Source organism: Eptesicus fuscus, chromosome 4 (genome assembly GCF_027574615.1).
Source record: "Eptesicus fuscus isolate TK198812 chromosome 4, DD_ASM_mEF_20220401, whole genome shotgun sequence".
NCBI classification, from domain to species: domain Eukaryota; kingdom Metazoa; phylum Chordata; class Mammalia; order Chiroptera; family Vespertilionidae; genus Eptesicus; species Eptesicus fuscus.
In genome coordinates, this window is record NC_072476.1 from 23142257 (window position 1) to 23168915 (window position 26659).

Consider the following 26659-nt stretch of genomic DNA (forward strand, 5'->3'; position numbering starts at 1 on the left):
AAGGCAGGGATTTTGTCTTTTCTATTCAGCTGTAGTAGAAATAAACAGTACAATAATTAAGAAATAATAATACAGGAATAAACTCTGCTTTGTGTACTCACAGCTGTAAACCTACTTTTGCCTAACCCTGTATATTCTTGTGGGAATTCTATGAACTGAAAGCACACATTTTCACAAATCATCATATTTCCTATTAGACTAACATCTGTTTCATCACAGCTGAGTTGCAGGTGGAATGTTTAAGGAAACTCCTGTCTTTTCAGAGTTTGTTGAAGTCTGTTTATTCTAAGCTCAGGGGCCAGACGTAGGCAGGTGTGGACCAGGGGCCGTAGGATGCTGACCTGGCTTAGAGGAATGGAATGTTCTTCTGAGAGTCAGGACATATGCTGATTCTGCTGCCGGCTCAGGGTGGGACCTCCTCCTCTGGTTTTCACATATTAAACACGAAGGGGTTCGGCCACAGGGATGTCACATATGGGGCCCTGCCGTCCCCCTCCTCCCTTGCCCATTTCAGACATCCACGGTCAGTCATGGTGTTCCCACCCACCGAGTTAGGTTCAAGCAACGCCCCAGATGACCACTGTCAGCTGACTGGAGTTGGCACAGGGAGTGACTTGCCATCTCCTAGCTATTCTGGGACTTTGTTTCCAAGATGCCTTCCAGCTCAGACACATTGGCATTCCGAACTAGAAGGTTCTACCGTCTTATTCTTTCACCCTCCAGGGATTCAACCTTTGATTTTTATAAGTAAAAACAATGTAAGACTGGATGATAGTTACAGAGGGTGTTCATTTAATTATTTTTCTTTAAGTTGTTAAATAGTCTCTACATGTTTATAACTGTACTAGAGGCCCGGTGCACGACATTCATGCACTGGGGGTGGGGGTGGGGGCCTCGCAGGTCGGGAACCCTTGGCGCTGCTGTGGAGGCAGGAGAGGCTCCTCCCACTGCCTCTGTGCTCGCCAGCCTGGCTTCTGGCTGAGCGGTGCTCTCCCTGTGGGAGCACAATGACCACCAGGGGGCAGCTCCTGCGTTGAGTATCTGCCCCCTGGTGGTCAGTGCGCATCATAGCAACTGGTTGTTCAGCTGTTCAGTCGATTTGCATATTAGCCTTTTATTATATAGGATTCTATTTTGTGTATGTGATACATTTTATTTTAAAAACAGTAATGTGTTGCTGTGGTAAAAATAGTTTAAGCTGTTTCGAAGGATCTACAACAGGGCTTTGCAACCTCAGCGCTATTGACATTTGGGACCCCAATAATTTCTTGTCTCTTTGTTGTTGGGGCTGTTCTGTGCATTGTAGGGAGTTTAGCAACATTCCTGACCTTTACCCTCAAGATGCTAAGTGGTGCCTCTCCCTCCAGTGTGACAATCACAAAAGTCTCCAGACATTACCAGATGGCCCCCAGTTGAGAACCGCTGGTCTGCAGTGAAAAGCGTAGCTCTTTTCTCCCCAGCTTCTTTTGTGTATTTCTAGAGAGCCTATATATCAGCATAACCGTGACTCTGCATAACAAATGTCATTAAACTTATGTCTTTTTTAGTTGCTTTACTTTTACACAAGTGATAGCAAATCATATAGAAATCCAAGGCATTTTTTTTTTAAATAGATTTTTATTGATTTCAGAGAGGAAGGGAGAGGGATAGAGAGATAGAAACATCAGTGATAGAGAATCATTGATCTGCTGCCTCCTTCATGCCCCACATGGGGGATCAAGCCCACAACTTGGGATCGAAACCGTGACCTCCTGGTTCATAGGTTGACACTCAACCACTGAGCCACTCTAGCCGGGTGAAGGAGTTTTGAATTGCACCCCCCCCCCCCCCGCCTTTTTTTTTTTTTTTTTTTAATAGGAAAAGATCTGCAGCCAGAGGGAGCAACGATAGGGCTTAATCCATGGGTTGTGTTTCATTTAGGATGGGGGATTTTTTTTACCATCACCCTTTGCTCTGCACATTAAATCCTCTGATCAAACCGAGTTTCCAGCTTGTCACCTGAAAATGCTTGCCCTTCACTTACCGTCTCTTGCCCTGGTCTCTATAAGGAAGCCATGCTTAGGTGCGGACTGCCTTTTCTTGATCTTGAATTTGCCGCTCAGTTTTGGGGTGGGTGACGGGCTTCCCGAGATGGAATTCGTTGAGCTGGGTGTCAGCTGGGACCTTGGCCCTGGCGGAGGCACCGAAGCCTCTGACTACATTAGGATAAAATATGTGGCCCTCGGCTCCCCTGGAAGGGGTTTGCCTGTTCATTTCCCTTGTGAATTCCTGAGCTTCGAGGATGATGAGGTGTTTACCCGCTGGTAGGTGTGATGGAAGACAGAGGCCGGGGGAGGTCAGACAGGAATGGGGATGCCATATGGTGGGATTGATGGGACTGTTTTTCTAGGTTACAGAGCCTGGCATTTATCATGTCCACTTAATGCACTTTCCTAAAATAGCATCCCCAGGCAGCCGGCAAAATTTAGCCTTTTCCATCTTGGAAGATTTGTGAGCTTCTTGCCTCCTCCTTACCTGGTATCTCTTTTCATTAGATAGTTACCATTCCAGGTGTCATACGTGGACCTTGTGTGTTTTTGCTTGTTTCCTAGAACATAGGGGACTTGGCAAAAGGTGCACACCCAGCAAGTGTATGTAGAGAAATGAATTAATGAGATATTTGAGTGAACTATTTGTCTTGCAAATAGGCAGGAACTATTTGCAAGACACAGAAACTTTTTTTTTAAAATATATTTTATTGATTTTTTACAGAGAGGAAGAGAGAGGGACAGAGAGTTAGAAACATCGATGAGAGAGAAACATCGATCAGCTGCCTCTTGCACACCCCCCACTGGGGATGTGCCCGCAACCAAGGCACGTGCCCTTGACCGGAATTGAACCTGGGACCCTTGAGTCCGCAGGCCGATGCTCTATCCACTGAGCCAAACCGGTTTCGGCAAGACACAGAAACTTAACTTAGATTGACTAGAGTAAAAAAAGAGAAAGGGATTTTTGAGTCACAAGACTGAAAAGTCTAGGAAAATGCCGGTTTTAAGCATGACTAGGGTTTCAGGCATGGCTAGATCTAGTTGCTCCAAAGATCTCTATCTCTTAGCTCTGCTTCATCCTTTCTGTGTTTTTTTGTTTGTTTGTTTTTGGTCAGATGTGCTTTCCACACAGTTACAGTTCATCCTGTTATCTCAGTAACTCCTGTGAGGAGACAGCCCCCCTTTCCCTGTTAGTTCCTGCAAAGCTGTGGGATTGAGTCTCATTGATTGCAGTTGGCTTTGTGCTTATCCTGAATCACCACAGCCAGGGAGATGGTATGCTTGGATTAACCAGGCCTGGGTCATGAGCTTGGGGTGGGATGTGGGCGATTCCTCTGTGGCGGAAGCTTATAGACTGAGGCTGGATGAGGTTCAGTTCCCCAAAGGGAAATGGAGATGTTGTTACCAGCAACTGGGGAGTGGGTGCTGGGCAGGCAGTGAGAACAGATGTCAGGTTGTGTAGGGGTTGGGCTGGCGTAGATGGTTCAGTCATCTGCCACATTTCTCAGTGGGACAGGTGTTCTTCGTTGTTGGTGAAGGTTTTCTCCCATCCTTTACCCTCACCCATGGCAAGGCGGTAGCAAACCCCAGCTCCCCACTACCTACCACCCCATTCACCTTCACACACTTCCACACACCCCCTGATAGAGAGAACCAGGTTAGACCTGTTTCCTGCTGGACCGAGTCTCACTGAGCCAGGCAGGCTACTTCCCCGCCCAGCTGGCAGGAAGCCGGGGACCCATTAATTGCCCCAGTGCTTTCTTTTCTCCTAACAGCCAATTAGCAGCTGGACTGGAGGACAGGGCTTTCTGCAAGATTTACTTCGATGGGCTTAAACGTGGTTCCTTGCAACGGGTGCATGCTAGCAAGATAGACTGTCCTTTTCCTGACCTTCCCTCATTTAATTAGCTAAAAAACACACCCCTGGGTGGAGATTGAATATGCTGATGAGACATGCGACGCATGAAGAAGCATGTAGTTATACACACAAGCGCCAAAGAGTCCCCGCCTCTACATATTTAGATGTCATACTTAGACGTCCTCTTTCCCACCTCAACTTCTTTCAAACCGTTCCCTGGCTTTTGTGTGGGGAGCAACATTTCTCTTTCTCCCTTAATTGTTTCCCTCAGTGCACCAGCTACATTGATAGACCTGTTGCCTGAGTACTACTTCCTGGGGAACGTGCATTATTTCTATCTTGGAAGTTCCCAAGAGCCCACTGGGTTCAATGGTAGGATTCTCACCTGCCTCCTAGGTTCAATTTCTGGCCGATGCACCAGGCTCTATAACGGTTTCTGGTGATCTCTTCTGATTTCTATCCAGGGCGCCGGTCATGTCAGGATCTCCATGCTTGCCTCACCTCTGAGCACACAGTGCCTAGCACATAGTAGGTGGCCAGTTAGTAGCAGATGGATGAATGAATGAGCGCTACTTCCTGGAGAAGCCAAAGCTGTGGGTGTGACAAGGGGCCATAGGATGTTGTTCCCTCTTGACTCACGCCCTGTGCCGCCGGCAGCCACCCCATCACTTGGGCTGAGGGAGCTGGTATGTTCTGGTGGTGAGATCCTTGACGCCTGGTTTTCTCCACTGCTGAAGAGACACATCTGAGTGTATACTCCCCTGCCTTCAGGAAATCCACCCACCTGTCTATTCGTCCATCCATCCACCCACCCACAGACATTACCTGAGTACCTACCTTGATTTAGGTGCTGTCCTAGGCACGGATGATAGAGCAGTGAATACCACAGACAAAATTCCCTGCCCTCATGGAGTGTTCATTCATCCTAATTGGGAGAGACGGTAGGCATAACAAATGCATCATATAGCGTGCTATACTGCCGTAAGTGCTGCGGGGGGAAAGATTCGGGCTAGAGCCATAGGGAAGGCTTGCCGTTTTAAATAGGCTGATGGAAGACCTTATTGAGCAGGGGACACTTGAGTCTCTACTTATTGGAGTTGAGGGGCCCCACCACGGAGAAGAAAGAGTGAGTGGAAAGGCCCTGAGGCTGGACCTGGCCAGCCCCAGCGGAAAGAGAACCGTGGAGGCCAGTGGGCTGGAACCGAGGGGCGAGGGGAAGAATGGTAGGAGCAGGGGCCAGACAAGCTACAGACAGGGGACATTTACAAATCAGGTGGGCCCCGGGCCCGAGTCAAAACTTTAGCTGCTATCATAAGCAAAAAGGACTGGTTTGGAGAATTGGGCTTTTAAAAATAATTTGATGTTTTTATTGAGATATAATTTACCACTTTTAAGTGTAAAATTCAGTGGTATTTAGTATATTCACAAGGTTGTGCAACTGTCACCACTGTCTAATCCCAGAATATTTTCATCATCCCCCAAAGGAACCCTCATGGGCAGTCACTCCCCATTCCCCCTGCCCCCCCCCCCCCCAGCCCTAGGCACCCGCCCACCTCCTTTCTGTCTCTGTGGATTTGCCCATTCTGGATATTTATTTCCCATAAATGGGATCCTGTTGCTATGTGGCCTTTTGTGTCTGTCTTCTTTCACTTGGCATCAGGTGTTCAGGTTCATTCAGATGGTAGCCGGGGCCAGTGCTTCATTCCTTTTTATGGCCGAGTACTATTCCTTTGTGCGGATGTGATTGGAGAGTGTGGAGTGAAGCGTGCCTTTGGTTATATAAGAGGTCACTGCCCGGAAGAGGGGAGACAGAGTGTGCAGCTTGAGCACCTCGCCTCCCTCTTGGCCGTGGGGCTGGAAAATGTGTGTGCCGTGCCTCAGGGTCATCCAGCTTGTTAATGTCAGAGCCAGGGCAGAACCAGCTTTGCTTCCCAGTGCCTTTGCTCTTGGAACCGGCTTATAGATTCTTTGGAAGAATAATCCAAGGAGTTGGGACTGAGTTTTGTAATAAGAAAAACAGCTGCCATATATTGCATTTTTCTGTGCCCTGGATACTGTGCTCAGGGCTCTGCCTGCGCCCCGGGCTTCCTGCTGCAGCAGCCCAGCAAGGGTGTGGCAGGATCCCCATTTTGTAGATGGGAAAATAGAGGCTCACTTGGAGAAACGGAGTGGCACACCCACCTGGTGTGTGGCCGAACTTACGGTTTTAATTTTTAAGCTTTACGACCTTCTGAAAGGTAACAAAGAAATGAGGCAGCTGAGACCCTGAAAATACTCTGAACCACAGCCATACCAGAGGCTTAAACTGGAACCCCCTGATTCCCAGCAGTCTGTTACCCTCCCCCCACCCCCCCGTCCCCCTCCCATCCTCCCCCGGCTAGTGATTCTAGGAGTCTGGGGCTGGCAGGGGACTGGGAACTTCTGTTCATCTGCCGGGTCCAAGGTGTTGCAGACCAGACCACCCCTGCTTGCATGTACCAGATGATCTCTTGGGATGCCTGTTGTTAGCCTCCCCTGCACTGCTCGGTCCCAGCAGTGAGGGAGGGGTGCAGACATTCACCCCTTGATCTTTTCCCTGCTCCCTAAGCCAAGCAGCCTGGCCCTGGATTATTCAGGGGTCCCTCATTTCTCCTGGTGACGTGCTATCATCTCTAACAACTGAACCCAAATTCTGGTCGCCTGAGTAGTAAAATCCCAGGAACTTAAAGCAAGGTAGTAAAACCACGAGGCTTAAGGCAAGTCTGACTTTATGGGGAAGAGAGTGGCTGTTTGTTTTCTTTCTTCTTCTTCTTTTTTTTTTTTTAATAAGTCTTCCTGTCCTGGGGATATAAAACCATATAAAGATTTTTGAGCTGGAAGAAATTTTGAAAGTGGCATTAATTCTCCACCTTCACGCCCATTTCACAGATGAGACAGCTGAGGCATGGGGAGAGGAGGTAACTTTCCCAAAATCTTATTCAGGGTTCCTGTGGCCCAGGGACTGTTTTAGGCACCAAGGATCAGTCATGTGCAAGACGGGATTCCTGCCTTTGTGGTGTTTACATTTTAGTGCTGGAGCCAGACAGTACATACATATATTGCCACAGTAGATGGTGATAGGTGCTGTGAAGAAAAATAAACCAGGATGGGGAGTGTGTAAGACGGAGTAACCCAGCCCCCATTTGGATGGGAAGGTTGTTTGGGCAAAGGGAACTGCAAAGGCAGCAGCCCAGAGGTGTGATTATGCTGTGTTGTTGAGAGTCCAGTGTGCCCCAAAGGAAGATGGTGGTAATTTGGGCTCCCAGTCACTTACTTATCCGGTCACTTATTTATCCGTTCATTTTCTGAGTGTTACCTTGGGCGTTTTCTGCTGCCCCCAGTGGCCAGTGTAGGTGATTGTAACTCACGAGGGGAGGGCCTGAACACCTGGCCGGGGAGTGGGGAGGGTAACTGCTCCCAGACTGGGACTGACTCAGGGACACAAGTCAGTGATGGCGTTCTGCTTGCAGGTGGCCCTGTGTACTTTTGCCGTCTACGTGACCATCGATAAGAACAACATCCTGGATGCCCAGAAAGCCTTTGTGTCCTTGGCCTTGTTCAACATCCTTCGTTTTCCCCTGAATATTCTCCCCATGGTCATCAGCAGTATCGTGCAGGTATGGGCGAGGCTGGGGGGCTGCAGGGAGGGCTCTCCTGGGAGCAAAACAAAAGGGCTTATCAGTCCCCCCTCTGCATCGGTCATCCCACTGCGCCCGGAGGGCTGGGCGAGCCTGGCCCCGTGGCTTTCATGCTTTTTGGTCGTACCCCAAAGAAAGCAATACGTGTTCATCCTTGACAAGGAACTCATATACTTAGGGTTAATGCAGCCAGGCGTTCCTGTGCTCTGTAAGATGCTTTCTGAAGTGTTTATTCTATTCCAGTCCGCTGTGTTCCACCCTGCCCTATCCCCTAGTCCAGTGGTCGGCAAACTGCGGCTCGTGAGCTGCGGTTTGCCGCTCTGTTGACTAATGAGTTTGCCGACCACTGTCATATACTACCCTTTACCTCTTTGCACACAATATGCCACAATTGCCTAATCCTCACAGCTTCCTTTTACATTTAGTCTACCAATGGTCGGCAAACTCATTAGTCAACAGAGCCATAGTTTGCCAACCACTGCCCTAGTCTATCTTTTAAAAAATGCATCTGTTGACCCATTACATTGATTTCACCAGCCACTAATAGGCCTTGACCCACCATTTCAAAAACCCCAACCTAGACCACCCCCCTAGAAGTCCTAAAATTCATGCAGTGACCCTGTAAGGAGAGGAAACCGCTCTCTCCACTTTTACACCATTTGAAACGCCCACCACTTTCCTGCTGATCGTGTTTTTCACGCTCTTCTGCCTCGCATGGCACATATTCATGTTGAAAACCCCATTTCCAGCCACACAGAAGAATCAGTCTTAAGATTTGGTTGTAGGCCTTATTTTTTTAGAAAAGCAAATAAGACCCCTTTTTATTAGAATACATTTCAAACATGTACAGAAGTAGAGACTAGGATAATGATGGACTTTGTGAACCCATCTCCCAGATTCAACATTAGGTCACACTTGTTTATCAGTTCCTTTTTCTATCCCTCCACCCCCCTTCTTCCTCCCTCCCTTCATTTCTTTTTTTCTTTGCTGAAAAATTTTAAAGCAAATCCAAGACCTCTTGGCCATTCACCCAAAAATACTTCTGCGTGCCTTTCTTCTTGCACAGCTGGAACACCATTATCATGCCTAACACAATTAACAGTCCTTTCTTAAAGTAACACTCAGCCCATATGCAAACTTTGCTGGTTTGTTGGCAGCAGTGGGACAGCGCCAGTGTTAGACCCGTGGGATCAGACCGGACCTGGGTTCAGCAACCTCGGTACATGAGTTCTGGCTAGGAAAGGATTCAGAGCCATAAGACTCAAACCATAAGAGAACGTTTATTTGGAAAATCACAGAGGTGGAAGAAGTAGCTCGTAGAAAAGGTGGGCTTAGGAAACAAGTTATAGAGGAAAAGGGAGGGCCCTTGGAGCTTAGGAGTGAGGAAGGTAAAGGTGAAGTGCCTGGGGGGAGGGGGAGGGGCAGGGGGTGGGGCTGGGGAAAGGCACAGGCCTGCTCCCAGGAGGGAGAACTGCTGGGTCCTCTGTCTTGAGGGTTTTAAGGGTGGAGATTTTAGGGGAGGTCCCAGGAGAAGATCTCAGTAGAATATTCACCAGCTTTCTGGGTGTGTCCTTTCAGGGTCAATGCAGCGGGTCGTGAGGTCAGCAGTGGTGTCACTTGTCTGGTTTTGCTGCTTTTTGGGGCCTGAAGCTGAAATACAACTAGGGGCTTAGATGTTATCTCTAGGGAGGAAAGGTCAGGGGTCCAAATCCCGTGACCAGCAATATGGAAAGGTCAGGGGGTCCCACCTGCATGACCAGCGATATGCTAGGGGAGGAAAGGTCACCCTGGGGGTGAGGTCCTGCCCTACATTTGTCCTTTGCGAGGCACTCGGGACTTTCACCCTGGTGACCTCTGTATCTGGCTCATCGCCTTTGCTCTGCTCATGTCTAACTGCCTAACACAGATTGTCTCATTCATGTCTTTACAGTAGGGCTATTTGAATCAGAATCGTTGTGTGTGTGTGTGTGTGTGTGTGTGTGTGTGTGTGTGTGTGTTTGTTTGAATTTATTTTTATTGGGATATATTTGACATATAACTGTGTAAGTTTAACACATTGATATATTGCAGTACGATTGCCACCATAGTGTCAGGCAACACCTCTATCACATCACAATTATCATTTCCCTTTCTGTGATGGGAATAGTTAAGATCTAGTCTCTTAGCAACTATACTGTACATTCAGTCCCAGGACTTACTCATCTCCCCGCTGCTCATTTGTGCCCTTAAATGGGACCGTTGCCTTTGGTTATTATGTTTAAGTCCCTTTGCATCTAGAAAAGTCCTTTTTAATACCAGTTGTGGGATTTTTAAAGGAAAACAAATTAGAACTGTTTTACTTGTTATTCTAAGGCAGTGGTCGGCAACCTGCGGCTCGTGAGCCACATGCGGCTTGCGAGCCGCGGTTTGCCCCTCTGTTGACTAATGAGTTTGCCGACCACTGTTCTAAGGCGAATGCTGGTTTTGGGAAATGCAGAGCCTTCAGAAATGAGGGAGGGTGTGGGCCCTCTGCAGCCAGGGCAAACCACTGAATGTTAGCCTGGGGTCTGTTTTGCAAAAATCCTTTTAAAAATAACCATGCCTTGTGTATGGTTGCTTCCTGTGTAGGCGAGTGTCTCCCTCAAACGCCTCAGGATCTTTCTGTCCCACGAGGAGCTGGATCCCGACAGCATCGAGCGACAGCCCATCAAAGACGGTGTGTGCGTTCGGTCCCTCTGTGCAGGATGCTGCCCTCAACTCCGCTGTCCTCCGTTTGGCTTTGCCCAGCAGCTTGTCTGCGAGGCTGCAGGGAGCAGGATCTCTGCAGAGTGGGTGGACTCGAGGGCCTTGTCTTGTAACTCCCAGGGGGGTGAACTTGCACTTCTGCTTTCTTGCTGAGAGGCACCTGTGGGCGAGGCCTCTCCCTGAAGGTCAGCTTCCGGAGAACCTGGACTTTGATTCTATTCTGGGCAGATGCACAGACAGAACTAGGCTTTTGGAGACTGACCAGTTGTGTGTACTTGGGCAGGTCCCTTCACTGCTCTGAGCCTCAGTTTCCCCATCTGGATAATGGGAATGAAGGTACTTTTCTGTGGCAGGGGGTTATATAGGTTTTTATTGGTAAGTTGGTTTATTTTGTAGCTTATTAATTCGTCCTTTCCCAGCCAAGGCCCCTGACCAGGGATCTAATCCATGGCTGTGTCTCCAGGCACTTAATCATCGGCTTTAATAGCACTCACGGCAGCGGCCGCTTCCATGCCAGTGACACTCCCGCCAGGTGCTCTGTTCTAAGGACGTCAATGTCATATCCCATCTGCTGCTCCTGTGGCACAGAGAGAGGGGCTGTGGAAACCCCATTTCACAGATGAGGGAACTGGCCTCAGTAACTTGCCCAGATCTCACAGCTAGTACAAACTAGAGTCGGGATCCACACGACGGCCCGTGCTCTTAGCCACTGAGTGGATTTGTTGTAGGCGGTGGCAGCGGCACCAGGTGTCTGACGGGTGGGGTCAGACCAAACCTGGGTTCAGCAACCTCGGTACTTAGGTTCTGGCCAGGAAAGAATTCTGAGCCAAGACCCAAACTATAAGAGAACATTTATTTGGTAAATCACAGAGGTACAAGTAATTCCTGGACGAAATGGGCTTCTTTTATAGAGGTAAAGAAAGGGCCCTTTTGGGAGTGAGGAAGCATGGGGCAGGGAGAGGGAGGGCAACGGGAGGGGGAGAGAGAAAGGGACAGGGGAAGGCACAGGCACAGGCCTGCTCCCAGGAGGGAGAGCAGCCGGGTCCTCACCCTAAGGGTGTTCTGAGTGGAGACTTTAGGGGAGGTCCCCGGGGAAGATCACTCTTCAGCAGTGTTTCCAGGTGTGTCCTCTCAGAGTGTGGTCTCCACTGATTGGCCGGCACCAGGGCAGGGGGTCGTTCAATGTTCAATGCAGCTGCTGGTCCTGAGGTTGGTTTTGCTGCTTATGGCCTGGAGCTGAAATACAAGTTGAGGCCTAGATGTTATCTCTAGGGAAGAAAGATCAGGGGGTCCTGGTCCAAATGCCTTGCCAGAGATAAGCCAGGGGAGAAAAGTCACCCTGGGGCGAGGTCCCACCTTACAAATGTCTGTTGCTAGACACCTGGGGCTTCCCACCCTGATCTTCTGTACCTGGCCCATCATCATCATCATCATCATCATCCTTGCTCTGTTCATGTCTGTCTGCCTACCACATATTGAGTACCTACTATGTGCCAAGAATAGTACCACTGTTCTAAGGACGCTCCGTGTATTGCCTCATTTACTCCTCATCACAGCCCTCCCTATGGAGTCCATCCCATTATTAACAGTCCTATTTTACAGACGAGGAAAGTGAGGCACAGAGAAGTGAAGTAACTTGCCCAGACCTATCGATCTAGGAAGTGGCAGTGCAGGGCTTTGAGCCTGCACAGTGTTGGCTCCAGAGCCCATGAATGTGTGTGTATATTGGTTATAATGTGTGAGCATTACCTGGCACCTCATAGGTTTTCAGGTGTGTTCGGTGGTGTGTAAAACACCAAGCACAGTGCTTGCTAGCCCAGGAATGGTGGTGGTCGATACTTCTCTAGTGCAAGTGAGAAAGTCTGTGGCATTGCCAACTCAAGCCTCGGCACTACTGACGTTCCGGCAGATCATTCTTTGCTCTGGGGTGGTTATAGGATGATGAGCAGCATCCCTGGCCTCTACCCACTAGATGCCAGTAGCCCACATCACTATTTTTTTTTTAATTTTTTTTTATTTTTAGAGAGAGAAGAAGGGAGAGGGAGAGATAGTAACATTGATGAGAGAGAAGCATTAATTGGCTGCCTCCCGCACGCTCCCTACTGGGGGTCTAGCCCAAATCTGGGCATGTGCCCTGATGGGAATGGAGCTGGTGACCTCTTGGTTCATGGGTCAGTGCTCAACCACTGAGCCACGCCGGCCTGACCACACCCAGTTTTGACAGCCAAAAATGTCTTGCTCCCCAGACATTCTGTCCCTTGGGGAGCAGAGTCATCCTGACTTGAGCCCTAGTGCTCACTGGATGCTGGAATCTTCCTCCTGACTTCCCTGGCCTCTGGTCATCCGGTTCCTGCTGTCCTGAGGACCTTCGTCCCCTCCCCACCAAAGGAAACGCCAGGGTTAAGTTTCTCTGTCTAGCCCAGGGCCTAAACTGGGGGCAGCCAGTGGAGGTTTGAGCTGCTGCAGTTCACAGCTCACTGCAGGTGGCATGTGGAAAGCCCCGCCCCAGCCTCGGGGTGCCCTGCAGACCTCAGCCCCTCCCTTCCTGCCCTGGGGGCAACCTGCTAGGCATTTCGACCTCCTGAGATGTTTATCCACACCTCCAGGTGCCAGACTTGGCAGCTTTCCGCCACTTCTCATGGTCCAGTAGCTTGTCAGTCTCAAGTGGCTTTTCTTAAATTTTTTCCAGTTTCCTCCTTGTTCTCCATTTTCAGGGGGGATGGGAGGAGGGAATGAGGGAAAAGGTTAAGTTAGCTTAACCAGTAACTTCCTCTCACTACAACTTTTTGTTTTGTTTTTATGTGTGGGAGAATTTATTTCTTCATTTGATAACTGCAAAACACCCCCATCTTATCTCTAGGTGGTTTTAAGATGGCTCATAATTAGAGTCAAATTTGTGTTTTTTTAAGTGAGGGACGTGGAGTGAAAGGAAAATAAGGGCAGGGAAAGTGAAAGGGGACAGAGGTGCCCGAAGCTAGAGTGACAGGAGCCCTGCATGTATGTCTTACCACCCTCCCCCTGCCATACCCCCCAGCCTGCTTTTCATAGCGGATGTGACTGCTGTTTAGAAGGGCCTACTGTGATGGGAGACGAGTTAGGAGGCAGCCCTGAAATCCAGGAGTTGGGGTGCGGGGCTGCTTTGAACACAAAGGAAGAGGCCCCGGGGCGTGGTGAGGGCCAGGGGCCAGTCCTTGCTGATGGAGAGAAGCTCAGTGCAGGAGGGTGCTGCCTGTTGCCGTTGACCTTGGCTTCTGCTCGGCACTCTCGGCCAGAGCTGGCTGGCGGAACCTCCCAGGACAGGGCGAGAGAAGTCCCTGGATCCCTGTGCTCCCTGTGGGTCCCCCCACCTCTACGAGAGATGGGCGTCCGGATGGCGCAACCTCCTGCCTTTCAAGGCGGAGTCCTCTTGCGGTTTCCTTTTGCTTTCCGGGTCTGAGGCCACCTCCAAAATTGCTGGTTGGGTTCTTCTTTCGAAACTGACACAGATGTAACCCGATAATGCCTAGTGGAACTGTCTAGCCTCTGGGGTTGAACTACACTTGATTAGAAAAAAACGCCAGAGCCTGCTGCTCACTTCATTGTGCCTGACACGCTGTGTCTGCTGCTTTTCAGGCGGGGGCTCGAGCAGCATCACCGTGAAGAACGCCACCTTCACGTGGGCCAGGAGCGACCCTCCCACACTGAACGGGTAAGCCAGGATGTGGACAGAAGCACTGGGCTCTGGGCAAACATGGGTTCAATGCCGGCCACGCTCCAGCTCTATGACCTTGAATAGGTCACTTTGCCTTTCTGAGCCTCACTTTACTCATCTGGGAAGTAGATGCAGTCACACCTGATGAGAGTGTGCCTGGCACAGAGGGTTCCCTTTCATTGTAAGTGACGGAAACCTTGCATAGATAGGCTCAGGCAACAAAGGGAGAGTTTGGCTGTGAATAACTGAAAGGGCCACTTGCAGGTACAGTGTGATCCAGGGGCTCCGTGCCATTAGGATTCTCTGCATCTTGTCTTTGTTCTGTTTCTCTCTCAGACGGCCTCTCCCCTCACGATGGCAAATGGTCCCTATTCACTCCAGGTGTGGATTAGGACAGCGGTCGCCAACCTTTCGAACTTGACACATCACCAGTGGTCCACTGGTTGGCGACCACTAGATTAGGAGACCTGCCTGACTCTGATTGGCCCAGTTTGGGCCATGTGCCCCTCCCTGAGCCAATTACTGTGCCCGGAGAGACCCAGCACACTGATTGGCCAAGTAGGGTCCTAGACTGTGATGCTGATGGTGGTGGCAGGCAGGCTTGAGTCTGTCGCAAGGAATTCTTGTCTGCTGGGATTTGCGCTCAGGATGGAATTGTTCTCTGTCCTTCGGGGATGTCCGGCTGCCTGGCTCACCCTTCCTCACCCACTCCTTCCCTGGTACCTTGCCCACACAGCACACAGTGTCCAGGGAATTGACCTGGCTTCCCGGGCAACTTGTTTAGTGCCTCATATTCCCTCTGACTGGAGGCCTTGCTCAGTGGTTTCCAGGCCTCCTTAAGGAGTCCCCAAAACACAGGGCCAGAAGGGGCCAAATGTATCCCCCATGCCCCTGAACAAATACCCCCTTCCTGGGAGCCACATTACAGAGAAAAGGGTCTGGATAGCGCCTCCCTTGAAAATTCATGATGGGGTTGCATGTTTAGGAAGTTCTTCCTTGTGTCTGACTCTACTCCTGCCTGCTTCAGTTTTAGCTTCTCTCTCTCTCATTCTACTCCACAAGTAAGTTCTCTATATCTGTGCTCTCATCTTTTCTTCTGTTCTTCCAGAATCAAAGGCGGTCCTGTTCCTCACCCACCTCGATCCCCCAAATCTTTATTCATCCAAACTTTCTTTCTCCTCAGCCTATAAAGATATTCCCGTCTCACCTGGATGATTGCAAGAGCTGCTTCCCTGGGTCCCCTGTTCCACCCCCCTCACTGCACAGGAACAACAGAATAGTCAGGGCGACCGTGCAGCAGATCCCCAAGAATTAGACCGTGAGTGACAGCAAAATCTAGCGCATTTCCACTGAAAGGTTGAAAATCCTAATAGCAACCATGGGAAAGCACAGCCAGTGTGAGCAAACCCAGCAGGGCCCTGGCCGTGCCGCCCGTCTGGTGGGAGGAATCCTAGCTCTGACACGTCGTGTGACGGGCAAGTCACTGCCAGAGCGTGAGCTTATTTTCTTGTACTTTGCTTACTGGGACCGGTCAAAGGGCAATTTCAGTGGAGGCCGCCACCACCTTCAGGACTGGCCTACCTCCCTGCCTCATCTGTGTCACTGACAGGTCGATCCCCGACCGTACACGCTATTCAGGCCGTGGCCTTTTCTTAAGCTGTTCCAGGTTTCCGTGTCTGACACACGCTTACTCTTCCTTCAGAGTTCATTGTGAGGTGCCCTCTGCCCCCCGGGCACCTGTGCTGTGCCCCAGGGCAGAGTGAATGCCCCTGCATTTGGCCGATGGCTCAGGTCTCCGTTTTCTCAGATGCGCTGGCATCTCAGCACCTGGCCTGTGCCTCACACAAGAAAGGCCTGACTGAGACTGTTCACTGAGCTCAGCTCAGCAGGAGAAATTTCCAGATCGTGGAGGCGCACGGCAGCCCTGCCTTCCGCTCCTCTCTCTGCTCAGGGTAAATCCAGCTCCGCGCCCCGGGGCACCGGCCCCGCCCACCTCATTCCTGTGAGAGCATTGGCTGAGGCACTGTGTGTTGTGTCTTTTCAGCATCACCTTCTCCGTTCCAGAAGGTTCCTTGGTGGCCGTGGTGGGCCAGGTGGGCTGTGGAAAGTCATCTCTACTGTCAGCGCTCTTGGCCGAGATGGACAAGGTGGAGGGGCACGTGGCTATCAAGGTAGGAGGACAGGGTGAGCGGGGCCGCGGGGGCCGATGCCTGAGAGGAAGGTCAGGTGTGATGCTGGGTTCTCTGTCATGTGGTCCCCGCGCATGAGGCAAGAGCAGCGGGGTCTCCCTCTCTCGTTCCTTCTCTCGCAGTCTCTCTGCCCTTCTCTGTGCCATCCCGGAGAAGAGTCACTTGTTTCCTGCCGTGTCCGAGCACCTCGCACGGTGCCAGGCATGGAGTGGGCACTCAGTGCATACTTAGTAAGCACACCAGTGTTCCCTGGTCTGCTCACCGTCTCTCGCTCCCGCCCCATCTCTGCCCCTCAGTGTACATCTCGTGGCCTCTTCGTCCACGAGTCTTTCTGGCTTGTTCTTTTCCTACGGAGCTCTCTGTGTATTTTTTTTTTTTTTTTTTGTAAAAGTAACTAAACTTAAAATTTGTGATTTATGTCATTGGAATGTGATCTTAGAGAATTCTTTTTAAGGGAACTGTTTAAAATCTGAGTGTGTATTGAATTCTTAATATGGGGCTAAAACAGACTGTGGTTTTATTGCATTTAAATACACAGAGTACTGTGAACTACACTGATAGGTTCCTCAAGAGAGAGCCTGAGAGGCCGCTGCAGTGAATCAATGAGTCCCTTAGAAATTAAGAGTCTTGTTTTGCATTTAGCTCGTTCCCCATGAAGGCCCTTTTCCTGGGGTAGGAGCACCGCCCTCAAAGTTTTGTTGGTACCAGCGGTGCCTGAAGGGGGGGTCTGCAGCCAACTCGCCTTGCGGGATGTTTTGGGAAATACTGCACACTCCGATTCCCTCCCTCTTGGACGCTTAGAATAAACATTAATAAAGTAAAGGCTCTAAGGAATCCTGCAAGGAGAAAGAAACCTCTTTAACTTTGGTTAACCCAGCACGGTCCAGCCCACACCTTTCCATTGTCTGTGTGGAAACTAGTTACAGCCAGAATTACTGCCTCTTGGAATCTGCTTTTGGGATGCTGGTTTATGCCATTGTCTCTCTCTCAGTGCACAATCTTTGTGGATTAAATAATGCCCTTTAGCCTAATATGCATTAGTAGAAAGTATACATTACAGTAGTTGGGCCCAAACTAATATTGTATAGCTGTTGTTTTAGGAAATGCTCTGTCATTACTTTCAAGTACATGTTATGAAGTAGAATCAATGGGCCATGTGAGCTGGGTTAATGGAAGAAAATTACAAATCATGTAGGGACCCACGTTGCATTCTGTTTCATTAACCCTGGATTTCCCCAGCCACAGCCCTCTTGACTCGATGGGCTGGATAATTCTCTGTTGTGGGGCTGTCCTGTGCATTGTAGGGTGGTTAGCAGCATCCCTGGCCTCTACCCCGGGATCCCCTGTTAGCAGCCTCCAGCTGTGACAACCAAAAGTGTGTCTAGACATTGTCAGATGTCCCCTGGAGGGCAAAACCACTCCAAGTTGAGGACCACAGCTTTAAAGGAAAAAGCTTTTAAATAAAAAAGGGATGGATCTGGAATTTGAGGGTGCACTGAGTATTTGGTTTGACGAGGTTAAAGGTTTATTTGTGATGGTTATTTTGCCCGGTAAGGGAATGCCTAGCCCTCTTCTCATGGCCTTCTTGATACCTTATATCAGGCGTCCTCAAGCTACGGCCCGCGGGCCACATGCGGGTGTTTTTGCCGTTTTGTTTTTTTTACTTCAAAATAAGATATGTGCAGTGTGCATAGGAATTTGTTCATAGTTTTTTTTAAACTATAGTCCGGCCCTCCAACAGTCTGAGGGACAGTGAACTGGCCCCCTGTTTAAAAAGTTTGAGGACCCCTGCCTTATATTATGTGGAAAGAAAGACACAACAGCTTTTGAAATGGACGATTTTGATACAGAAGTCCTTGCTTAAATTTCATCAAGGAAATTTCCTCAAGACATGCTTTCCTGATGTTCCTAACTAGGTCTTTCTTTTTGAAGGACTGTTTAAAGGTCTCATATGTTTTTCTCTTGGCATTTACCACAACTGTAATCAGTAATTTTTGTAATCGATAATTTCCCATTCTTGGGAGGCATTTTAGTCCACTGATGGAGGCATTCAGTGAATATTTACTAAATGCATAACTATAATCTCACCAATGAGGATTTTGATTCTTGAACTCCCGACGTTGGTCAGTGTGGGTTCTGATCTCAGCTCTGGCATCCGTTGTCCTTTGTGACTCAGTTTACCTCTTGTTGAAACAATGGGTGTGATGCAGTCACTTGTGAAGGAGGGCCTTTCTGGCATGTGGTGAGCTGGCTGCTATCTTGTTAACCAAGTACGTCTCCCTGTCTCTTGCTTTCTTCTCCACTTGCCATGTAGGGCTCAGTGGCCTACGTGCCCCAGCAGGCCTGGATTCAGAATGATTCTCTCCGAGAAAACATCCTTTTTGGACGCCAGCTACAGGAAAGGTACTATAAGTCTGTGATAGAAGCCTGTGCCCTCCTCCCAGATCTGGAAATCCTGCCCAGCGGGGACCGGACGGAGATTGGTGAGAAGGTCAGTATGTCTTCATCATGGCCCCGGTAACAGTCAGTTATTGCTGTGTAACAATCACAAAAAAATCTCAGTGACTTATGATGTTAAACACTTATTCCCTACTTGTGGGTGTGTGAGTTGACTGTGATTGGCTGACCCAGACTGGGCTCAGTTGGGCAACTCTGCTCCATGTTGCAGGCCAGCTGAGCTTGGCTCCAGGCTGGGTTTGGCCCAGGATGCCCCACACGGCTTCTTTCTGGGGCCTATACTGAGGGGGCAGCCGCTCCCCAGGGGAAAGTTCTTCTCATGGTGAGAGCCCAAGAGAACAAAAAGTAATGTGATGTCCCTTAAAGCTCACTGTTCTTTCCACCACACAGTGGGTAGGTCGCTTGGTTGAATCCAAAGACAAGGGACCAGGAAGTGCGCTCTACATTTGTAGTCATGTGACTGCAAAGTCCCACGACAAAGGGCACTAGACAGGGAGGAGGGGTGTCAGTGATTCAGATGTTCGCAGTCTCTTTCAAAACAGTTATAATAATAAAATAGCTAATACTTCTGAGCATTTACTACGGAGTAGGCACTAGTCCATACAGTGCTACACATTTTATACATATTTTGTCTTCACACAAGCCTGTGCGATGGGATTTACTGTTTCCCCCGTTAGTGGTTGAGGAAAAGGAGGTAGGGAGAAGCTAAGTGACTTGCCTGAACCCCTTCCCACCTCCGGGCCTTTGCACATGCTTTACCGACTGGCCAGCTTGTCTTAGCGCCCCCTGGTGGTCCCCTGGTGTGCACTAGGCAAATGCAGATGTTCCACAGCAGCACCAAAGAGCTTTCTTATCCATTTTCAGTTACAAGACAGTGGCTCAGTCAGCTTTCTTAGCTGATGAATAATTTATTTCATTAGAGGGAAATCTGCCAACCAGCTTTTTGAAATTACTATTCTTTTCTTTCTTTCTTTTTTTTTTTAAGTGCCTCTATGTGCCACTTGGTGACTCCTAACTCTCCTTGTCTGGGTCCCAGCACCAGAATCTGGAGGAAGAGAATATGACTGGCTTAGCTCAGGTCTCGTATCTGCCCCTGGACCAGAAAGCTGCGGCCAGAGGGACCAAGCAGAAAACCCTGGCTGCCAGGACACCATCTTGGTGCATGGGGATGGAGGGCATCTCAGGGAGGCTGGCAGCTAACCCAGTGATTCCCAGCCAGATGTGGAAATGACAGTGGGTTACCTGTCCTGGGAGGGACAGGGCTGCTGCTGTCTGGCCCATGTGGTGCTCTTGTGCGAATTAGAAATTGGAACCTTTCCTGCTAGTGAGTGGGGCTGGGTCCCAGTGCCCCCAGGGTGCAGCCTGCCTGGACTGTGTGTGGCTTCACCAGTGCGTGCTAGACCCAGAGTGAGCTCTCAAAAACCATTAGCTGTTAACAATAACAACAACAGTAGCCCTAGCCGGTTTGGCTCAGTGGATAGAGCGTCAGCCTATGAACTGAAGGGTCCCGGGTTCGATTCTGGTCAAGGACACGCACCTCGGTTGCAGGCTCAATCCCTGGCCCTTGTTGGGGAGGCAACCAATAGATGTCTCTCTCATATCGATGTTTTTCTCTCTCTGTCTCTCCCCCTCCCACTCTCTCTAAAAATCAATGGAAAATTGAAAATCCTTAGGCTAGGATTAACAACAGCAAAAAAAAATAAAATAACAGTAATAGCAGTAATGATAGTGTTGCCACATGTTCTGGTGCCTTCTATCAGAGTCAATCAGGAGCCTTTCTCGTGGCCAACATTATTCAGTGTCACTCTTTGCTAAACACCCACTCTGTCCTGGGTCTCCACTCAGCAGCTCCCTGGAGGCTCAAGTCTTCTCTTCTACCTGTTTTATAGGTGAGGCTAATCCTGTGCAGGGACGCGAACCCGCAGTAGTGCAGGTGCAATCTCATGCCCTGCTCTGCACAGCCAGAGGAGGGTGCAGCCCTGCGGGGTCTCCAGCCCGGGTCTGCTGAATCCCACGCAGGTTGCCCTCCCTGCATGTCTTGAGGTTTCCCAGCAAACCCGCTTTCTGCCGTGTGTCTCCCCAGGGCGTGAACCTGTCTGGGGGCCAGAAGCAGCGCGTGAGCCTGGCCCGGGCCGTGTACTGTGACTCCGACGTCTACCTCTTCGATGACCCGCTGTCGGCGGTGGATGCCCACGTGGGAAAGCACATATTTGAACATGTGATCGGTCCCAAGGGGATGCTGAAGAACAAGGTACCTGCGGAAGGGGCAGGGGCAGGGCTCGAGGCCTGGCTCTTTGGTGCTTTGGTTGTCGGAATGTGTCTGCTTTGGGACTCCTTCACTTCCCGGCTTTTTTTTTTTTTTTTTAATTGGACTTAAGAACACTTTTCTAATGCTTCCCTTGGAACCCTTCCCAGGATGGGGGAAGTCCTTGGCCCTGACTTGAAGTCATTGCCTCCACTTGGCCAGAAAAGGCCCCCTCTTCCTGATTTAGCAGTGATGGTGCCTTCGGAGAAAGAAATCCCACCCCAAGGTCCCCTGTGACCGAGCAGGCAGCGCTCCCGTCCTTTCCAAAGTGACCGCAGGCCGCGGGACAGAGGTTTGGAGCAGAAAAACGGCCACAACACCCCAACCCAATAGGGAATGGCTCTGATCCTCTTTTATTATTTTATTTTTTTAGAGGGAATTTGGGCGTGGGAGTACTGGTTCTTTCTTTTCTTTTTTTCCTGATTAAAAAAGTAACATGCCCAGTGGGAAAAGTATAGGGCAGTGGTCGGCAAACTCATTAGTCAACAGAGCCAAATAGCAACAGTACAACGATTGAAGTTTCTTTTGAGAGCCAAATTTTTTAAACTTACTTCTTCTAACGCCACTTCTTCAAAATAGACTCGCCCAGGCCATGGTATTTTGTGGAAGAGCCACACTCAAGGGGCCAAAGAGCCGCATGTGGCTCGCGAGCCTCGGTTTGCCGACCACAGGTATAGGGGATTCAGAAAAACATGAAAAAGTACAAAGCACTTAGGCATCCTCGCACCACTTAGGGGTTTTTGTATTTCACGTCTTTTTGTTTTGTGTGTAAGCGCTTTGATAGGGTTATCATGTTGCGCACATATTTAGTGAGCATTTTGCCACTTGCCTATTGAAGCATTTCCATACACACCACAACAAATTCTGTACAGACATAATTCTTGAATAAAAAAATTGTTATTGAAGTCATACAAAATTAAAGAATACAAAGAGTGTGTGTAGAATTGAAAAAAATGGTCCTCCCTTATTCTGCACCCAGCTCCTCTCTCAAGGGTGGGGCCAGTCCCTGGCCTGCTCTGTTTCATCCAGCCCTTTACATTTTTAAGTTGTTGGAAAACATCTGAAGAAAGATAATAATTTGGTGACATGCTTCAATATCAGCGTCTGTGCGTAAAGCAGTTCGGGAGCACAGCAGCCCCTCTGTTTATGCCTGTGCATGGCTACCATCATGCTACCATTTCAGAGCCACTCGTTGCCACAGTGGCTGGAGGGCCCACAGAACTGAAAATGTTTACCATCTGGCCCTTTAAGGAAAAGTTTGTCAACTCAGGCGGTTTGATGAGTGTCTCCTCAAACATTCAGATCATTAGGTAAAGATAGACACATTTACAAATTTTATAGTTGGGGTGGGGGTGGGGGGGGGGGGCATGGGAGTGGGTGGTTACTTAAAAAAATGAAGCCATTACATGCAAATTGTTTTGCATCAGAGTCCTTTTTGTTGGTAATCCTCTCTCAAGGATATTTTCCCATTGATTTTTAGAAAGTGGAAGGGAAATGAGGGGAGGAGAGAGAGAGAAGGAGAGGAGGGAGAGGAGGGACAGGGAGAGGGAGGAAGATCTGTGTGAGAGGGACACATCCATTGGTTGCCTCTTGCACTCACCCTGACCAGGGCCAGGACTGAACCTGCAACCCAGGTACGTGCCTTTGACTGGAAATTGAACCCGCAGGCCTTCGGTGCACAGGCCAACGCTCTAACCACTGCTCAGGGCCAGAGCCCTTTGTTTATTTGTCTACATGTGCCTGGTTCCCTCCCGTCCTTCAGATTTTTCTTCAAAAATAGCCTTTCCCATCACCTTACTAAAATTGCACCGCTCATCCCACATCAGTGCCCCGCCCCCTGGCGCTGTGTCACCGTCCAGCACCTAGTTTTACTCAAGTCGTTCATTTCTCCCCGACCCTGGAATCCGGGGCAGGATCTCTGAGTCCTTCCCTGTTACCACCACCCTCCTCCCCCAGGTGCTGGCACAGGCGCTGAATGGAAGCACCCACAATTGTCCCAGATGCGGGGTGATTCCCTGTCGCACGTGTCTGCCGACTCACCCGGTCTCCACTTTGCCCGCAGACTCGGCTCCTGGTCACGCATGGGATCAGCTACCTGTCACAGGTGGATGTCATCATCGTCATGAGTGGTGGCAAGATCTCCGAGATGGGCTCCTACCAGGAGCTGCTGGCCCGGGACGGGGCCTTCGCCGAGTTCCTGCGCACATACTCCAGCGCCGAACAGGAGCAGACGGAGGAGGACGAAGGTAGGGTGGTGTGCTGGCTCCAGCATGGAGGGGCGGTGGGTGGGAGGGATGGGGGCGCCTTGCAGGGCTCCAGTTGTCCCCTGCAGGGTTCCATCAGCCACTGGGCCACTCATCAGGGCGTCAGGCAGGGGTGGGGCCAGGCCCCCTCAGGAACCACCTGGAAGGACCCTTTAGGCTGAGTTGAGAAGGGGTCCCAGTGCTTACGGCCTGGTCATCGGACCCGGGCGCTAGTCCCGATACTTTCTGTGATGGGCTGTGGGCCTCCTGAGCTTCAGGGTCCCTGTGACAAAAATAGGGACAGTGATCATTACAGTCCTCCTGGCTCCCACGAGGCTGAGAAGCCGGGGGCATGCGGCTTAACACAGATGAGGCAAGGTGGCTGAGCGTGCAGGCGTGCAGTTGGCAGGACCTGGTTTGAATCCCAGCTGCTGCTCTTACCAGCTGTGTGACCTCAAACCCCTGCTGAGCCTCAGTTTCCCCACTGATAAAGCAGTATAACAGCAGAACCAGCCTTACAGCACCAGATGCCGCTTTAATGTGCCACGGTATGCGAAGCCCCTGCACCGAGTCGTCAGTAAATGGCAGCTGCTGCCTCTCTTTTACCCCCATGCCCTTGGCACCTGCCAGGTCGAGACAGACCTGCCTCCTTCCCAGCCGCTGCTCCCCGTCTCCCCTCCCAGGCCAGGCCTCGGAGCAGGGACCGCCTCGGAGGCACCTTTCGGATTCTGGGCTGGGACCTCACCCGTCCTGACTTGAAGCCGACAGGGCAAGACTTCTAAGAGTCCTGTTCTCCCTTACCATGCGGTGCACAAGCCAGGGGATTGGTTTGGCCCTTTGCCGGTTGCCCTGTGTTTGGTCAGTCAGACTGGCCGCTCAGGGGAGCCTCCGCTCACCTTGGCCCCGAGCTCGGCCTTGTGAACACCGAGCAGTCACCCGATGCCTTTCGGCTTTGGTTTCAGCTGTTGCTAAAACGAGTGGAACTGCACAGAGGTCAACTGCCCTACCCTGTCTGCTCTTCCAGCAGCTGGTTACAGACTTCCTGAGCCTGTGCAGTGTGTTTGCTATACACGTGGTCCCCACACAGGTCTCCGATAGCCTGTGTTCAGGGGCAGGGTCACGGGGGTGCCGCGCATGCTCCCCGGGCAGAGTTGTCGCTGAATGTCTGTGATGTGAAGCGCTTCCTGGCGCTTCTGTTCACAGAAGTCATCTTGCTGAATCCTCCTAACAGCTCGTGAGGGAGGTGGAGTTACTACTCCCAGGTCTCTGGTGAGGGAGCTGGGGCTAAAGAATCTCGTCCCTCCTATGCCAGGAGCAGGCTTTGTGAAAGGGGCTGATCGCTAAGGAAGCTACTTACTGTTTATTGACTTAGTCATGCAAGAGGTGTGAATTGAGCACCTACTATGTGTCAAGTACTCGTATTATTTTCCTAGGGCGGCTATACCAAAGTACCACAGACCAAAATGTACTGTCTCACAGTTCTGGCGGCTGGAAGTCTTAGGTGAGGCTGTCGGCAGGGCGGGCTCCGCCTGCGGCCGTGAGGGAATGTCTGTTCCATGCTTCTCTCCAGCTTCTGGGGTTTGCGTGAAACTCGGACATTCCTTGGCTTGTAGAAGCATCACCCTATTTGCCTTCGTCTTCATACGGTGTTCACCCTGTGTGTCTGTCTCTAAACTTACCCCTTTTTATTTTATTTTTTTTAAATATATTTTTATTCGTTTCAGAGAGGAAGGAAGAGGGAAAGAGAGACAAAAACATCAATGATGAGAATCATTGATCGGCTGCCTCCTGCACGCCCGACACTGGGGATAGAGCCCGCAACCTGGGCATGTGCCCTGACCGGGAATTGACCGTGACCTCCTGCTTGACGCTGAACCGCTGAGCCATGTTGGCCGGGCATAAATATACCCCTTTTTATAAGGACACCACTAATATAGGATCAGGGCCCACCCTAATGACCTCATCTTAACTAGTGATATCTGCATAGACCTTATCTCCAAACACAGACACATTCTGAGGTATTTTGGGGTGGGTGGGGGAGTGGGCCGGGGGACAGAGGGGACACATAACAGCACTGTCCTAGGTTTTGGAGAAACAGAAGTGAGCAATGTATAGACAAATCCCTGTCCTCATAGAGCTTAGTATCTAGTGGGAGAGAAAGGCAATAAGCAGATCAACACATATAGATGGTTTCATACAGCATTAAGTGGTATGAATTTTAAAAATGCAGAATAATGTGCTGGGGTGTGGCAGGGTGGCACAGCAGCCACTCAGGCAGGGTGGTCAGAGAAGCCCTCTGAGGAAGTGACATTGGCATGGAAAGGAGCCAGCAAGGAGGTGTGAGGAACAGTGTTCTGACACGGAACAGCAAGTGCAAAGGCCTCAGGCATTTGTTTGCTCTGTTTGTTTAAGGAACAAAAAGGAGGCCAGTGTGTCCAGACCATGGTGGGCAAGGAGTGGGGGTGGGAGGTGAGACTGGTGAGGGGGTCACCCTCCAGAGCGTCAGGGTAAGGAGCCTGGGTTGGGTCTAAATGCAGTGGAAAGCCGCTGCATGTCAGAGAGAGGAAGCAGCTTGCCTGAGGACACCCCATGGCTGCAGTTGGGGTGGGATCTCAGGTCTGGTCTCCGAGTTTCCAGGCCTCTGTCCCTTCAGTGGCCTCCAGGTCTGCCTGGGGTAGAAGCGCATTCATCCCTCTGACTTAAGAGTTTGCCACAGAGGTCCTAGTGGTTCTTAATTAGTGCTTTATTGAGATATGATTCACATACCATCCCATTTGCCCAGTGAACGTGTACAGTCCAGTAATTTTTATACTCCGAGTTGAGCAGCCCTTACCCAGAGTCAATTTCAGAACATTTTCATCAGTCCTCAAGAAAACCTCGAACCAGTAGCAGTCACTCCCCCTCTTCTCCCAGGCCCCCAAGTCCTAGCAACCACGAGTCTACTTGCCGTCTCTGGATTTGTCTCCTCTGGACATTTCGTTTGAGTGGGATTCTGTAATATGGAGTTTGGGGACTGACTTTCTTCACCTAGCACGATGTTTTCAAGGTTTATCTCTGTGGTAGCACGTCTCAGACTTCATTTCTTTCCTTTTTTTTTTTTTAATCCTCACCCAAGGATGTTTTCATTGATTTTTGGAGAGAGGGAGAGAGGGAGAGAGAAACATTGGTGTGAGGAACATCAATCGGTTGCTTCCTGTACACGCCCTGACCGGGGATCAAACCTGCAACCTTTCTGGTGTACGGAAACTGAGCCACCTGGCCAGGTTCAGACTTTCTTTTTTTGATTGTTGAATAATATTCCATTGTGTGAGCACACTGCATCATTTTATTTATCTATTTATTAGTTGAACATTTTGAGTTGGTTTCACTCTCTGACTATTATGAATAGTGCCACTATGCACCCTAGTTTTAAAAGTGTGTGTATTTTTTTTTTTTTTTTTTTTGCCAGCATGAGATAGCTGATCCTCCCTTCAGCTCTTAAACTCCCTGGTTGGAATGACTTTCTCCTG

At 50.1% G+C, this 26659-nt stretch overlaps 1 protein-coding gene across 1 annotated transcript in view; it reads left to right on the plus strand.

The window, feature by feature from the left end:
• Positions 1 to 26659, plus strand: part of ABCC1 (ATP binding cassette subfamily C member 1) — a 152242-nt gene that overhangs the window by 97669 nt on the left and 27914 nt on the right. The window contains exons 13-19 of the mRNA XM_054714773.1: positions 7374 to 7520; positions 10149 to 10236; positions 13878 to 13953; positions 16001 to 16127; positions 18460 to 18636; positions 20686 to 20853; positions 22970 to 23153. Of these exons, the coding sequence (XP_054570748.1) occupies positions 7374 to 7520; positions 10149 to 10236; positions 13878 to 13953; positions 16001 to 16127; positions 18460 to 18636; positions 20686 to 20853; positions 22970 to 23153 (967 nt within the window). The remainder of the gene's footprint in view (positions 1 to 7373; positions 7521 to 10148; positions 10237 to 13877; positions 13954 to 16000; positions 16128 to 18459; positions 18637 to 20685; positions 20854 to 22969; positions 23154 to 26659) is intronic.